Consider the following 16712-nt stretch of genomic DNA (forward strand, 5'->3'; position numbering starts at 1 on the left):
GCCTATACAGCCTGTTGCTGCATTCACATTCAGTTCATACAGGCAGGTCTTCAGCCTGAGACCTCACAGGGCTCCATACTGTAACTAGTGGTCGACCAATATTGTTTTTTTGACAGCCGATGCCGATATCTTGGAAAGCAGGGTGGCCAATGGCCGATATAAAGCCAATATAATTGTATTTATTTTAATTAATATTTAAGAAATTTTAAAACATTTGAAAATGGATTAAAAAATAAATTTGTAAAATAAACATACTTGTACGTTAGATGACAAACAATCTCGACAAACACTCACAGTGGGGCATCGACTTCCTAGAGCGCTATGCAAAGTTCGTCAAGGAGCGTCTGGAGATTGAGCAGGCCTATGCAAAGCAGCTACGGTGAGCATCTAACAACATGCCTTAAACAGCAACTTCTGTAGAGGACTCATCTCATGTCAGTGAGGGGTTTTATTGCTCTGATTACATGAAATAAGTAGGTTAATAAAAAAATGAATGATATCAGTGAGTGATACTGATGCACTGGTTCAGATTCAATATTTGTAGCCATGTTTACAAGAGATGCACATAACTACAAGCTTATAGAGTCAAGTGGGTCAATTTCCTGAACAACTAGTAGACTAATTGGTCAAAAAGAAGCCCAGTATATTATAATAATGAGTTTGGTCCATCCTGATTCATTCCTGAAGTTTACAGGCATTGCAACAATTTATTAACAATATCTAACTCTTCATCTGAGGTGATATTGCTATTAAAATTAACACACTAAATATTGCTTACTTAAAAATTTACATTAAATCTACTTTAAAATAATTTAATGCACACTAATCAATCTCATGTGCTTTTATTATTGGCAGCAGCAAAAATGTTAAGGCCGTTATGTAAATAAAGGTTGATAGTAAAAACGTAAAAGTAATTTACAGTACTGTACATTTTTAATATCTTTGCAAATTATTATAATATTTAACTGATGTGCCATTTCAGGTATGCATATGTTTTTAATGTGGCTTCTCCAATCATTTTTTATAGCGGAATGATCCATTTTATAATAGGGCTTTAATTGTCCTAATGAGCACATCTGGTTTGACCCATGTTATTGATTTCTTTCTCCCACCCCCTCCATCAGTTCCTTATGTGGTAATATTGGTTTTTGCCTTGAGATACAGCACGAGGGGTGAGCGACAAATCAGGGGTCAAAAATCCCTGCAGGCTCTAAGTTGTAAGATTTGAAATGAGATCAAACTGAGAATGAGACACACACCGTGATTTCGCCAAAGGACACGCAATGACTGCAGCTGTGGCCTCCTATCCTCTCTCCTCTTCCGGGATGTCTCTGTCCCTGTGGACATTCTGCTGTTGCCCGGATACGGTTATAGAGTCGCTCCTCTTCCCCCTCTCAAATCTCATTGAAGGTTCTAGTGTAGTACCACATTCATTCTACCTGACCTCAATCCCCCCTCGAGGCACGGCCAGTCACACATGGCAACACCCAGACTGTTTTCTCTCTCAAGGGTTTCCATAGTAAGGGGTGAATGGAGCCGAACCACAGTACCCTTGTTTGATTTTAATATCATTTTTTTCAAATTAATCATGTATTACTGCATTATATATTTTATTTGTTCAGCAGGATTGCATAACTATTTTGGATGATTAATCAATTGATATTTTCTTTGATTAATCTGTTGAAAAAAAGTCAGCTATTGCAGCATTTTATCAAAAGCATATTGTTCCGCATATTGTCCAGTTGTCTCCTTCAAATCCTGTTTAAATTAAATAATGTTAGTAATTATATTTATAAAAGATGTATTTATAAATTAACATGCAAATTAACATAAAATGTATGTTATTTATTAACATGCATATGTGTATTTATAAAAAGCGTTTATAAATATTTAGAATGGAAAAAAAATATGCTAACAATATTAATACATTTTTAGTTTTTCAGTTTTCACATTGTTTGATGACAATAAATCTGTTAATTTAATAATCAGTATTAAGTTTAAAAATAATCATGTCGTCAAAAGTATTTGTAAAAATGTAAAATACATAGAGTTGTCATAACATATAAAATTATTCATACAGTGATACAAAATGTTGGACTCTATTCCTGCTGCTACTATTCATTGTGTTAAAAAACATTTGAACATTACACCTTGAAGTGCACACAGCATATTTTTCCACAACTGTTTGTTGATTATTAGTTAGATGCTTATGTTTTTACTGCAGCCCTAAAATTCAGCAAGATCGTCTGAATCAAAAACAGATTCTGAGATACTTGTACTAGATGTACTAATCATAACCATACTAAAGGAGAGTGGAAGTGAGTGTTTGTTTGATCGATTTCATGAAGTGGATTTGAGGAAGCTTTCATAAAGGAAGTGTCAAACATCATTAATGCAGCTCGATGAGGGTCTGGGTTGGGGAGAAGGGCCGTCCCACTCCTTGAGCACACTCAGCGGACCCCCCACACCATCCCCCATCCCTGAAGACAGCAACATGCCTGAGCACAGCAGTGCAGCTTCTCTCAAGAGCTCCCACATAAGATTTGTTTCTGCGCTCCTTCCCATGAGTTTATACTGCGTGGGACGAGGGAAGAGGGAAGACAGATTAGCATACCATCACTTTTTTTTGCCTGTTTACCATGGCCTACTTTAATTCTCTGATGCACAAAGTAAACACACTGTTGACAGACTCCTTTTTGTCTTCGTGGCTGTGTGAATAACTTTAGTTTTTATGTTAAGGGATATTATAATCCCTAATGAGTAGTTTTGTTTGATCTGTTCATAACATGTGCTGTTTTTGTGTCTATCTGTGTGTTCTGAATATTTCTTTTTGTTGCCCAACAGGAGTCTGGTTAAGAAATATTGCCCTAAGCGCTCCAAAGATGATGAGCCCAGGTGAGATAAATTGCATACTTTTGGTTCTTTTCACTTATTCTAGTGTGCTCCAGTGGTTCTCAAGTGGTTATTTTAACAGCTTTTTACACTTTTAATTAGGGATGCACCCATACCGATACTGGTATCGGTATCGGGCCCGATACTGAGCTCCTGTACTCGTACTCGTTAAAATGCCCCGATACCAAACGCCGATACCACACAGCATGTGATAAGTGCCATATTCAGACAAAGAAACACCGACAACAGAACAACAGACAGCAGAATGGAGTTAAGGATGTCTACTACGAAGTATATGTATGCAATGAATATAATGGTAAACATTCAGTATTACCGCCTGTATAGCTGATGTGCGCGAGCTGATAAACAAATCACGCTGAGTGGATTGAGCGTGCGGCGGCGCAGATGCGCGAGCTTGTCGAGTGAATATACCTTTCTCACAGACATCACTGGAAAGTTTGTAGTTCGGTCGGATATGTAAAAAACAAGTAAGTAAAACAATGCAAAAGTTACTTAATGGTAGGGAGAGAGAGAGACAGAGAGACAGAGAGAGAGAGAGAGAGAGAGAGAGAGAGAGAGAGAGAGAGAGAGAGAGAGAGAGAGAGAGAGAGAGAGAGAGAGAGAGAGAGAGAGAGAGAGAGAGAGAGAGAGAGAGAGAGAGAGAGAGAGAGAGAGAGAGAGAGAGAGAGAGAGAGAGAGAGAGAGAGAGAGAGAGAGAGAGAGAGAGAGAGAGAGAGAGAGAGAGAGAGAGAGAGAGAGAGAGAGAGAGAGAGAGAGAGAGAGAGAGAGAGAGAGAGAGAGAGAGAGAGAGAGAGACATACACGACTTTCTGGTGAAAGTGAATCTAGCAGCCTGTGTGAAATACGCTAGGCTGTAGGCTACTATTCTAAATCAGTACAAATACATGCACGCGTTGCGCTTGTTTTGCTTGCTTGAGTGTTTCTGCATTATATGAGAGGCTTTGGAATATAAATCGCAGCACGTTTCAGATGAAAATATCGGTATCGGTACTCGGTATCGGCAAGTACCAAAAATAAAAGTATCGGTATCGGGCGAGTACTGGAAAAAGTGCTATCGGTGCATCCCTACTTTTAATGGATGATGACAAAAAAAGTTAATTGTGTATAGGTAGTAACAGACTATTACATATACTTCTAGAATATTTGATTCTGTTTGGTCAGTCAGGACATTATTTTGGTCAAATATTCAAACTGTATAATTGACCATTATCCACAGAATGTAATTTCCTATATAGATAGGCTAGTTCTAGGGCTGCACGATAAATCGCATGCGATATTTAATACGCATCTTATCAGTAAAGCCGGTTCTGTAATCAGCGGCAAGATTTTACTAATTTATTTTCCAAGTCTGGAAATCTCACTCATATTTCCAGGTTTTCCAAGATTGTGAGAATCCTGATTCTTAAATAGAAGTGAGTTGTTGAGGGACGAATTAAAATAAGAAAAATTATGCCAGTTCTATTGATTTCTATCAATAAAAAAACAAACATTTTTAAACAAACAAAAAATGTTTTTTAGTTATTTTAGCTTTTTTAAAAGCTCGTTTTGTCTGTTTTAGTAGGGCTGTCAAAATGGCTGAAAAACTAAATTCGAATTTTGTTCTTAAATATTATCAAAATTGGAATTATATTCGAATTTAAAATGCATAATTTCAGTTAGGGTGAAGAAAAGCTTTTGGCTTCTCTCCTGAGGCCACAAGAGGGCGCATCATTCAAAGCATAAGATAACATGACTATCTGCGAAAAAAAGTGCATAATGTTTAAAATAATGTTTATAAACCAATTATAATTAAGTTGCTTAAACAAATATAATCAAAACAGCATCATGTATGTATGCATAGTTTAATACAAAGGGCAGAAAGCCAATCACACAGAGTACATTTTTCATTTAAAAACATGAGATGCAGTGGGATGGGGAAAAAACCCCGCCATAAAGTCTCGATATATGTTTTTTTTTTCAAAGTTAAACTTGCATTAATTTTACATGGCTTTCTAAACATGCGACTCCTTTGTGCGAGACGCGAGTGCAACGGTAATAGATGTCCGTCTAGAAAATGCATGAAATATGCGTTCTGTGTGAACGGCTTGGTTTCGGTTTTGATGTAAACAAGATCTTCTCCGCATTGATGTTCTCTTTTTCAGCTATATTTTTAATGAACAATGAGCAGCGCCACATCTAGTGGCTTCAACTGGATAGGCTAACAAAAACATTACAATGCAACCGTTCTGACAGCCATACTAGCTAGTTCCATGTGTCTCATATCACTCCGCAGTCTATTTCCTCATAGATAGTCTATCTAAAATGAATAAAAACATTTCTAATTTGAATAAATGCTGTTATTTTTAACATTTATTCATCAGAACATCCTGAAAAAAGTATCACGGGTTCCAAAAAAATATAAAGCAGCACAACTGTTTCCGACATTGATAATATATCAGCGTATTAGAATTATTTCTGAAGGATCATGTGATTCTGTAGACTGTAGTAATGACTGATGAAAATTCAGCTTCGCCACCACAGGAATTCATTATTTTATATTGTAATAATTACTATAATTGTGTTCTGGTGTATTTATTGTATTTTTATTTTTTTAATAAACACAGCCTTGATGAGCGTAAAATACTTGTTTAAAAGACATTAAAAAATTTCCATATATCTGTGTGTATGTGTGTGTATTACAAAACTGGAAATATAAAAATAAATGTTTGAACTACCATCAATTCTTTAAATTTGAACTCATGATATTATTTCATTGTATGTTTTGGCTGCAGTTGCTGTCCTAAGCAGCATGTTTCTCCCCTGTTGGCTATAGTTTTAGGTTGAAAGCAGAAACAGGGGAGTATATGCTGGGTGTCAGCTCCAGACCCTCCCATATCCCGTAATGAATTCCATTAGATAGGCATAATTTCTCCCAGCATGTGTTTTTGTCCCAGGACATTCATGTAGTGTACAGACAGCCCGCCGATTAGAACTCAGCCCTGGAGGTGGGGGCCATTTGCTTTGGACAAAAATTGCAAAGTGTGTGCATGTTTGTAAAGGTTTTTTTTTAATATAGTTAGCTAGTCATGCCTTGCGGACTGGCCTTTAGTCAATATCAACATACAGATAGAGTCTGTCGGCCCCCAGGGCCCATGACGGCAACTTGAGAAGAAGCTGCATGCGACTGGTAATAAATGCACTTATTTTTTTATGAGGGCATAGACATCTTTCTTAATGTCTCATATTAGAATATAAGCCTTTAATTCAGATGCAAGACGTTCACAAGTCCAAAAATTTAAGTTTCTATTGCAGTGTTTTACTTTGATTTTGCCCTAAAAATGGTCATTGATGCTGTTATGCCAATAAAAATAAATAAAAGATGTAAAAAGATCATGTTTACCATTTTCTTCATTGTGGAATATTTTTTTCCTGCAGGTTCACATCCTGTCTGTCATTCTACTCCATACTGAATGAGCTGAATGACTACGCAGGTCAGCGAGAGGTCGTTGCTGAGGAGATGGGGCACAAAGTGTATGGGGAGCTGATGAGGTACTCACAGGACCTGAAGGGAGAGAGAAAACTTGTGAGTGCCAAATACATGCACCTGAGACACCTGCACGCTCTGGTGAAGTTCAATACAAGTTTGTATTTTAAAAAATTGCTGTGTCTTGTCTGATCAACAGCATCTCCAGGAGGGACGGAAGACCCAACAGTATCTAGACCAGTGCTGGAAACACATGGACAATGTGAGTCATTTTGAGATTTGAGATGTCAGAAGTACTGGTACTTTGCTACCAAAAAAATTAGTCGATTATGTCTGAAACAGGTGGGGGGATAATAATAATAAAATATTTTTGTTCATTTTTTTTTATGTGTGAGTAATTTATACTATTACAAGTACCTCAAAAACTTGTTTAATTTGCATCTTTTTTTGTTCTCTTCATTGCAATTTGTTTCTTTTTTCCTTTGTTTTATTAGTGACTTTATTAAAAAAATATTTAAAATAATTAAAACCATGAAGCAGTGTTTACATAATTTAAATACTGAATAATAGGGGTGTAACGGTACACAAACATGATGGTTGCGTACCTCGGTTTTGACGTCACGGTTCGGTATAGTTTCGGTACAGCAAGAGAGAAAAAAATGAAACATATTTTTTTAATTAAACAATGGTTTACTGAACAAATAGGTTTTTTTTTATTTAAGTAAATTAAATTACAATTAAAACGTTCTTAGGGATAACAATCTACCTCAGCTTCTGCTCTAAACTATAGGGAGCCATTTTACATTAAGGATACAATTAACAACAAAGCCCAAAATTCAATTACTATTTATTTGTAACTATAATAATCAACACTCAAATTAATTTTTTATGCAAACATGTAAATTGCACATAATGTAGTTTTCAATGAACTTCTAATTTATACAATTTCTATGTTGTTGTTGAAATATATTCATTTACACAGTGGCTGTCATAACGTGTTTCATAAAAGATTTATTTAAAGGGGTCATATGATGCGATTTCAAGTTTTCCTTTCTCTTTGGAGTGTTACAAACTGTTTGTGAATAGATAAGATCCCTAAAGTTGCAAAGACTAAAGTCTCAAACCCAAAGAGATATTCTTTATAAAAATGAAGACTCTGCCACGCCCCCCTAAAACGGCTCGTTCTAACACGCCCCCACATATCTAGGTCACTATGTGGGAATATTTGCATAATGCGGCCAAATGTGCACGCAAAGAAAGAAGGCGTGGTTTCAGTAACCGCAGTTAGTGTTGAAGCAGCCATGTCAGGGAGACGCTGTGACTTTCTAGGCGAACGCAAAAGCACTTTATTTGGCCTTCCGAAAGTAGATGCATTTAGGAATCTTTAGGATCACTTACAACAGAACAGCAATGCATTTTATGGACGACCGTTTCGTGAACCTAGGAGAGGAGGTCATTCTGACTTTGCTATGACAATCTGGCGCTTCTGAATCTATTCTGTTACACCAAATACACAAAATAGTGATCTTTAAAAAAGCCTCATATGACCCCTTTAAACATATATTAAATAATGAAGACATCACTAACAGGTAAAGTAAAATATAATGAAGTATAATGTTTCTCAAAATGCTCTTTTCTAGACTTAATTTCTCTAGCAAATAACGAGCTGTAGACACTGATGACTTGCCTGAGGTAATTGAAATGCTACGTGACATTTTGTTTACAGGCTGTTTTAATGACGTCTTTTCGCAATTGAAACACTGATTGAGCGATTACATGAGATATTCAATCATGTATATTTCACGTTAAAACTAGTAGTAATGATGAAGGGATGATCGCACTCAGCGCTTCCGTCAGAACTGAGGCTTCTAAACGGCTATCTGTCACACCATATCAAAGAACATCAAAACGGCATTTATTGTCTGAATTTCCTGAAAAAAAAATGGAATGATTTGTTCATTACACATGCGTACTGAACCAAAAGACCCGTACCGAAAATTTTCAGTACGAATACGTGTACCGTTACACCCCTACTGAATAATAATATTAATAATAATAATATGTACAATTAACAAACAAACATAAAACTACAATTCGCAGACCAAGAGCTGAAGAGTAATATTCAGAGGAAAAAAATGTGTTTTTAAGCAAGGAGGAAGCTTTAATCTATACTTTTGATTTAATAGTCAATGGCATATTATTTTTTGCTATGTTTTGGAAATTGAATATGAGAAACGTGAAATTTTACTGGTATTAGTATCAACCACAGAAGTTTTGTAATAGCATCAGCTCTATTTGAGATGCACTGTTGTGTCAATGGCTGAGTGCAAGTGACCGATTCACAACCTCTCCTCCAGCTGTGACCTGAGATCCAGATATATCTGTGTGTGTTTATGTGCAAGTATAAAACAGAAGAATGTGTCAAAGACTGTTGGCAGTGTACAAATGGAAACCTTCCTGCACCACATTCAAGTTATCAAGCTCTCTCTTTCCATTCTCCCTCTCTCTCTGATTCATACCCTGCACTGCATTCCTGCATCCTGTACGTTTCCTGCCTGTCAGTGCGTCTCATAGTCTGTACGGCTGGAGTATTTTTGCAGCTTTATGGTTGCTGCAGCTAAAGGCCAGCAACAGCTGAATCTGGCATTGAGAATGGCCATGTCGTAATAACATAGGTATTCCTCATTCTTGCACTGTCACGAAATGAAACACAGATGCTTTGGAAGCTGTTATGCAAATTTCATTATCGCTCTCACTCTCTGTACTGTTTTGGATGTTTGTTTGTACGTTTATCTGTATTTATGTTGCTACTTGATCAAAACATGACAATATTTACGACTGTATTTTATGCAGGAAGATCGTTAATGCTCACTTAGTGTTGCAGGAAATGCGTCATGTGAGTTTTGACAGCCCAAAAACATGTCTCTTTTTCCGTATGGATTTTACAGAGTAAAAAGAAATTTGAACGGGAATGCAAAGAGGCCGAGAAATCACAGCTCATCTACGAAAGGCTAGACAGTGATATCAACGCCACAAAGTCAGAGGTGGAAAAGGTAGTTTGTGTGATCCTGATATACTCTACATGACTGAATATTATCTGAACCATTTGAAAAATCATTGTAAAACAGCACAAATGCAGTTTTTGGCCTAAGACTCTAAGTTGTCCTGGGGCCTGAGCTGTATTCCTGAAGTATTAGTAATACAGATGACCATTCGTTCTGTCTTAGGCAAAGTCCCAGCTGTATTTGAGACAACACATGGTGGAGGAGAGCAAGAATGAGTATGCAGCCCAGTTGCAAAACTTCAACTCTGAACAGTGGAAACATTTCAACGTGGCCATCCCTCAGATATTCAAGGTGGTGATATCCCTGATTTGTAGTTTCTGATATTTCAATTAAATTTTTTTAGTAAGTTTTTAAAGGCTAAGCTTTTAAAGACTATACTCACTGAATAAATTGTTGATAAACTTGTTATTTTAGTATTATTTATAAACTATTCTAGTATTTATTAATATTTTGAATTAGCTTTGATTTTTTCCCCCCAGTATTTTAAGTTTTGGTAATTTTTGGTGCTTTTTAATGTTTTTATTTTCTTTTAATCTTTCTATTTAGTTCAGTTTTAATAATTTTAGTATTTAAACTTATTTAATTCCCGTTAGTTGACAGGGCAACATTTCTTCAAGTTAAATTTATCATCTAATATTTATATTTTATTTCAGCTTTATTTCAATTAACAAACAATTTTTAGTAGTTTCAGTTAACAATAACACTGTAATAAATTGCATTTGGTTTGTGACTGCTCACAGAAAAGATCTCATAAATCAAATGACTAGTGTAGTTTTGTGTATGTAGTTGAACCTCTGTGTCTGTGTGCTTGTAGAATCTGCAAGACATGGATGAACGGCGGACGGTCAAGCTTGGGGAGATGTACCGGAGTTTTGCTGAGGTGGAACGAAGAGTCATTCCCATCATCTCAAAATGCTTGGAGGGCATGGTTACTGCCGCTAAAAATGTGGACGAGCGTAGGGTAAGTACTGAAATGCTATTAAAATATTTAAGAGCCCTACAAAAAAGAATTGCATATTGGTAAAACGTCTATAAATTCTAGAATTAAATATTAACAATATATACTGCTATCCAAAAACAAAAATAAATTATATTTTAAAATATATTAAAATAGAAAACAGTTATTTAAAATTGTAATAATATTTCCGATTATTACTAATTTTACTGTATTTTTAATCAAATAAATGCAGCCTTGGTGAGCATAAGAGACTTCTTTTAAAAACATTTTAAAAGATCTTACAGAACTTCTTTGGTATATATTTATGTTGCTTGCAAAAAAAAAGATTTTAGAACTAGGCGGTGTAGTTATGACATCTAACATGCTCTGATAACCAGCCTTCATCCATTTGTTGCCTCAAGTAACTTATTACGCTCCATTATGAATTTAAGGAAATATACCATACTTCTCCCTGAGGTCATTTTGTACCTGTGATCTCCATGGTAGCTGCGGTCCACTTCTTGATAGAAAAAAGGGGTTATCAGAGACGGCGAGTGGGCGGGAGGAAGTGAGGGAGTGGATGATTGAGAGCCAGGGAGGATGAGAGAAACATAAGTTGCTCGTTTTCTTAATGCTGTTGCCAACGCTGATGCTTATGAAAAGGTCGCTTGTTGTGCAGTAGCGGCTCGTGGGTTTTAAAATAGAGGAGGCACACTAATTGTATTGGTCTGGGATCCCTGCCGATTATTATTATTATTATTTGCTTAACCACTTTAAAATTGCTTTTTGGTTGCTTTTAGTCAGAAAACGTAAAGAAAACGACATATATACAGCAAGATAATATAATTTCACTTACCTGGCCTATCACTTGAAGCAAACATCCATCCCTTCTTAAAAGTCTGTGTTAAAAGAGAGCTGCCTGTTGCGCCATTTAATTAAGCCGCCTGCTGTAGCCTATATCCAGCTTAGGCTGTTTTCCTTAAATTTGTATACTGTTTGAATGACAGCTTGGTAAATCTGTTGGCGATCAAATATTCAATATCGCCACTCATCATAAGTACTTGGTACATTATCAGCGCAGCGGGAGACGTTCAAACTATTATCACGTAATTTACGTTTCTTTGATGATTGGTTGATATCAGAAGGGAGGCTAGCCTCCCTTGCGAGGGTTCTTTTCTCAACACTCCTCAGCGTCTCCCCCGTCCTCCCCCTACCCTTCTCTATCATTAGCGGTTGCAATTACATCAGCAGATTCGGCACATTCGCGATAGAAAAGCGGCGCTTTCACGTTATGGTATTACAACTGTAAAATTACAAACAAAAAATACACATTCTGAGACATAAACTGAAATAATTGTGAATTTTATTAACATTAAATCGTCCTCCTCCCATTTTCACCTCAAAATTATGGAGAAGCTGTGCCTCCCCTGCCTCCCCCGACGAGCCGCCACTGTTGTTGCGCCGTAACCACTGATTACAATTTTATCTTGCCCTGTTTTAGTCTTTCTCTCTCTTTCTGTCCTGTTCTTGTATAAACACTACTGTTAAAAGATTTAGTGTTGGTTCAATTATTATTATTTTTATGATTTTGAAAATTCTCTTATGCGCAACAAGGCTAACTACAGTAAAAAATAGTAATGTTGTGAAATTTTACTATTTAAAATAACTGTTTTCTAATTTAATATATTTTAAAATGTAGTTTATTCCTGTGATGGCAAAGCTGACTTTTTAGCAGCCGTTACTCCAGTCTTAAGTGTCACATGATCCTTCAGAAATAATTATAATATGCTTAGTATTTTTGTGAAAACAATATTTTTTTCCAGGATTCTTTATTGAATAAAGAGTTCAAAAAGTGCATTTATTTGAAACATAAATCTTTTGTAACATTATAAATGTCTTAACTGTCACCTTTGATTAATTTAATGCCTCCTTTTTGGAAAAAAAATCTTATTGAGCCCGAACTTTGAAAGGTTGATATAGAACTTTTAAGAATTGCTTTGACTTTGGAGTCAGACAGTTCTAAGCAAAAAGCAGGACTTCAGCTCTATATGAAGAAACTAAAAATAACTTTAAGTGAAGTCTAAGCCTTCTTAAATACAGGTGCCCAATCCTTCGTCCCACTAGCCAATTTTTTTTAGCCAGTTTTCCATGATAAGTTATGTTTTAAAGAGGATCCCCCTTATTCTTGATCAGCTATGTGTGCAGCCTCAGGTGTGTTAATATCCTCCGCAACTCTATGCTGAGTTAATAGCCCTACTGATCTTCCGACAAGATCTCAGTGCTCATAACACACACATTTAGCAGCTCCTAACTAGGTTAGGATACCCCTCCAGGTCTCTTAAATAATTTAGGATTTAAAACCAACTAATTTATGCACAACTCTTCCTTTATACCAGGAATAATGCTGCGTTCACATTTTGGCGAATTACTGTAATTTCAAGATGGCAGCTCGAAGATTCTGCTTGGAGCAGTTCACATCCTCATACTCAGAAATGATTCGTTTCTTTGGTAACACCCATAGCACCATGCCTCCCTTGTTTTTCCTCTTTTCTCCTCGCTTTCCTGAATTCATTGGTGGATACTTGCCCTGCCCAGCGACAAACCAATCGGGTCTGATTATGACCTGCTTCTGTTTACGGTTTTATTTATGAGCTCGCTTACGTTGTTTTGGGATTTCCTAATACCCTCTGCTCGAATGCTGAGGCCAAGAGAGGCTCGTAGAGGCTGTTAAATGTGTGACACAAAGCCAGATCTCTTTTGTAATGGTACCACACCCTTGACAAACACACAGTTGTCCCAGACCAGCTAACCATCCTGCCACGTGCCTCATTTCACCAACACTATAGTACTCACTGTTCCTTCCTTCGCATAACATTAGATAGATACATAGATTCTTCCATGTTAAAGGGTTAGTTCACCCAAAAATGAAAATTAGGCTGTGTTTTACTCACTTCATGCACTGCTGACTTCAATGATAGAGCTTGGAATAGCCAGGATGATTTTTAATATAACTCCGACTGGATTCGTCTGAAAGAAGAAAGTCATATACACCTAGGATGCCTCGGGGGTGAGTAAAACAGACTAATTTTCATTTTTGGGTGAACTAACCCTTCAAGGTCTCTCTTTTTTTCTCCCAAGATTTGCATTGTTGCAATGTCTTTTCCCTCCATGCAGTATATTACTGCCACTGATGGTGTGACATAGTGATATGGGCTGGTGGTAAGCATAAGGTTGCTAGTTCAGTCTTTGAAAGGAATGAGCTTATGCTTATAGTACTGTTAAACTGAAAGTGTCAAGTGTTTGATGTTCAAGAGTGCAAATAAATAAAGGTGTGGTACCAATGTGCTCAAGAAACATTTCTGATTAACAGTTTTGAAAACAGATGTGCAGTTTAATATTTTGGTGGAAACATTTTGTGATCATTTTTAAGGATTATTTGATGTATAGAACATTTAAAAGAATAGCATTTATTTGAAATAGAAACCTTTTCTAACAACATAGGTGTCCCCATCTTTTTTAATCATTTTAATGTATTGTTGCTGAAGAAAGAACACTCCAAACGTCTGAATTGTAGTATATGATTCTTGCACTTGGCTCTACATAAAGGTTATGCATATTGTTGCTGTCCCACAGGATTCTGGGGTTGTAGTGGAGTCATTCAAGTCAGGGTTTGAACCCCCGGGTGATTTCCCCTTTGAGGACTTCAGTCAGAACATCCAGCGAACAGGATCAGATGGCACCATTGGGACCCCCAAAACGGAAGGAGGCAAACCGGACCCTAAACACGCTGTTGGCAGGACCAAAAACAAACTCTGGCTTTTTGGGAAGAAACCGAAGGTGAGTTTCACAAACTCTTTTCATTGCTAAGCAACTTTCTGTTACATTTTAAGGCATTTGCTCAGAATAGGTGATGAATTAAATGTCTGCATGATGTCCAGGCTCTCTGCTTTGGCTTGTGTGAACAGTAAAGGATTATATGGCTAGGTAAAACTTTAACTTCTGCTTTCAAACCTATGCTGTCAGTAACTACAAACTTCCTGACCTTTTCATGTCTTTTTTAACAACATGACTTCACGTTTTTCCTTCCCTTGAAAGTAGTTCTTGTTTTTAAAAACCCTTAATTTGAATGATGTAATGAAAGTTAAAACTTGCTTCTAAGCAACATTTAACAAGCTAGACGTCGTTCATCTAGGCATTTAACTAGCTAGATGAGCGATTATAGTTTTGCATGTTCATTTGTTTGTGTTTGGTTAGTAGTTCACCTTAAATCTTTGTTGTCCCAGCTTCCCCCATCCATCCCTCCCCCTTCCCTCCCGAGTTTTCCCTCTGGCCATTTCCAGCCTCCTAAATTTTCTACAGAGCGGATAGCTAACCATCTATCCGAAATGAGAAATGCAAAATCTAAGATCCCATCCTTCCGAGCTGTGAAAAGAGGGGTAAGAGTCTGCCCGGATCTGGCGTGTGTGGGTTTGCAATGATAATGACGTTAGTGCTTATGCTTGGGCCGGTTTCTCTCACCCAAGGTTTAGCTAATTCCTGCACACGAGGAAAGTGTGAATCACAATTATTTTTGAGTGAAGGAATAAGGCTTTATCTGGGTCCAAAGAGCTGTGCCCCTAATTTTAGCTCTGGGGTTTGATTGTTTCATAAAGCAGCAGAACAGGGTGGAGGGTGTGTTGGGTGGGTGGTTTTTTTTTTTGGTCTTGATTTATTTTTTTATGCACAGCTTAGTATTTTTTTTCTACTTGCGTTCACACTGACTGGCTGGGTAAAAAATATCGATATCTCGATATTAATCGATTCTCATTTTAAGGAACGATATCGATTCCTAAATCCCAAGAATCAATTAGTCTAGCCTGTTTTCAGTTAATGGACGGAACATTGAAGGGTACTTCCCATCCAATAAATCGCAATAAGCATTGTGCTTTGGTACTTTTCATATGAAACAAAGTCTCAGATTTCAAATTCTGTCCATTGTATTGCAGTATTTAAATAATAAATGCCATTTTGGCGCTGTTTAATGTGGAGTGACAGATCGCTGTAGTGCCTCAGTTCAACAGACGTGAACTGATCATCTCCTCCACATTAATACCAGTTTCAGCACAAAATAATCATGACTAAACATCCGAAGGTAAGTTAAAAGAAAGAGTACAACTTTACAATCCGTATCCTGTCTCATGTAATAACAAAGGCCTCCTGTAGTGAATAGATGCTTTTTTTGTAAGAAAAATATCCATATTCAAAACGTAATAATCACTTTAATGTAGCTTGCGCCAACAGTCCTAAACAAAAGCAGCTCCAGGCAGATGACGTATGAGTGGCATTAAACAGCTTGAAAGATCAAAGACAATTTTTAATATAGCTCCGACTGGATTCGTCTGAAAGAAGAAAGTCATATACACCTAGGATGACTTGAGGGTGAATAATTTGTGGGCTAATTTTCATTTTTGGGTGAACTAACCCTTTAAGTGACATTGTTTACAAGCCGTTATATTGACGTCTTTGCACGGCTGAAACACAGATTGAGCATGATGACATTACATGAGACAGGATACGGATTGTAAAGTTGTACTCTTTCTTTTAACTTACCTTCGGATGTTTAGTCATGATTAATTTGTGCTGGTGAGTAATTTGTGGGCTAATTAAAATTTTTGGGTGAACTAACCCTTTAACGTCACATTTACCTCTGAAAAAAAACATATTCGGTTACCATAAACTCATTAGTCAGATAGAAAAATAAATTGTATAGAGGGGCATTTTGCTTAATATATGCACCATATAACATATTCATTATAATTTTTACTGTTCTTCAATGTTTAATTTGTGTTTGAATAAATCCATCAAGTTTTTATGACAGCCACCATTTAAATGTTTACTGACTCTTATGTATATTTTATAGCATTAGTTGAGAGATTTTTTTTCCTTGAGAACATTTGGCATGTACTGTACCTGATATATATAAAAAAATAATTGATATTGAATTGAATCGAATCGAATCGAACAAAATAATCAATCGAATCGCAAGCTTGTGAATGAGAATCGAATTGAATCGTGAAATTTGTGTCAAAACCCAAAACCCAGGTCTTAATGAAAAGTCTATAACATACTTTGGTTAAAATTTCCCAATTGTAGTGTAAAAAACACCCTTTTTACCCTGTTAAAATAAGCTCTGTTTTCAGCACACCGTTCTAGTACGTTGCTTTAAATGCTAAAGAGCTCTGCTGACCCCGCCCCTCTCTTCTGTGGGATGACGAGCAGACTGTAAACTTCAGCCGCGAAACTAGCTAAATAGCACATATTAGGAAAGGCGATTTGCAAAGATTCCAAAAAAAAAC

At 36.7% G+C, this 16712-nt stretch overlaps 1 protein-coding gene across 1 annotated transcript in view; it reads left to right on the forward strand.

The window, feature by feature from the left end:
- The first annotated feature begins 266 nt into the window (after positions 1-266).
- The window catches only part of LOC107657844 (formin-binding protein 1-like), a 24426-nt gene continuing 7980 nt past the window's right edge, over positions 267-16712 (forward strand). Inside the window, exons 1-8 of the mRNA XM_016446117.1 lie at positions 267-379; positions 2845-2895; positions 6327-6474; positions 6575-6637; positions 9324-9428; positions 9603-9731; positions 10255-10401; positions 14011-14214. Coding sequence (XP_016301603.1) covers positions 267-379; positions 2845-2895; positions 6327-6474; positions 6575-6637; positions 9324-9428; positions 9603-9731; positions 10255-10401; positions 14011-14214 — 960 coding nt within the window. The remainder of the gene's footprint in view (positions 380-2844; positions 2896-6326; positions 6475-6574; positions 6638-9323; positions 9429-9602; positions 9732-10254; positions 10402-14010; positions 14215-16712) is intronic.

This window comes from Sinocyclocheilus anshuiensis, unplaced genomic scaffold (genome assembly GCF_001515605.1).
Source record: "Sinocyclocheilus anshuiensis isolate Anshui unplaced genomic scaffold, SAMN03320099.WGS_v1.1 scaffold107, whole genome shotgun sequence".
Taxonomy (NCBI): Eukaryota; Metazoa; Chordata; class Actinopteri; order Cypriniformes; family Cyprinidae; genus Sinocyclocheilus; species Sinocyclocheilus anshuiensis.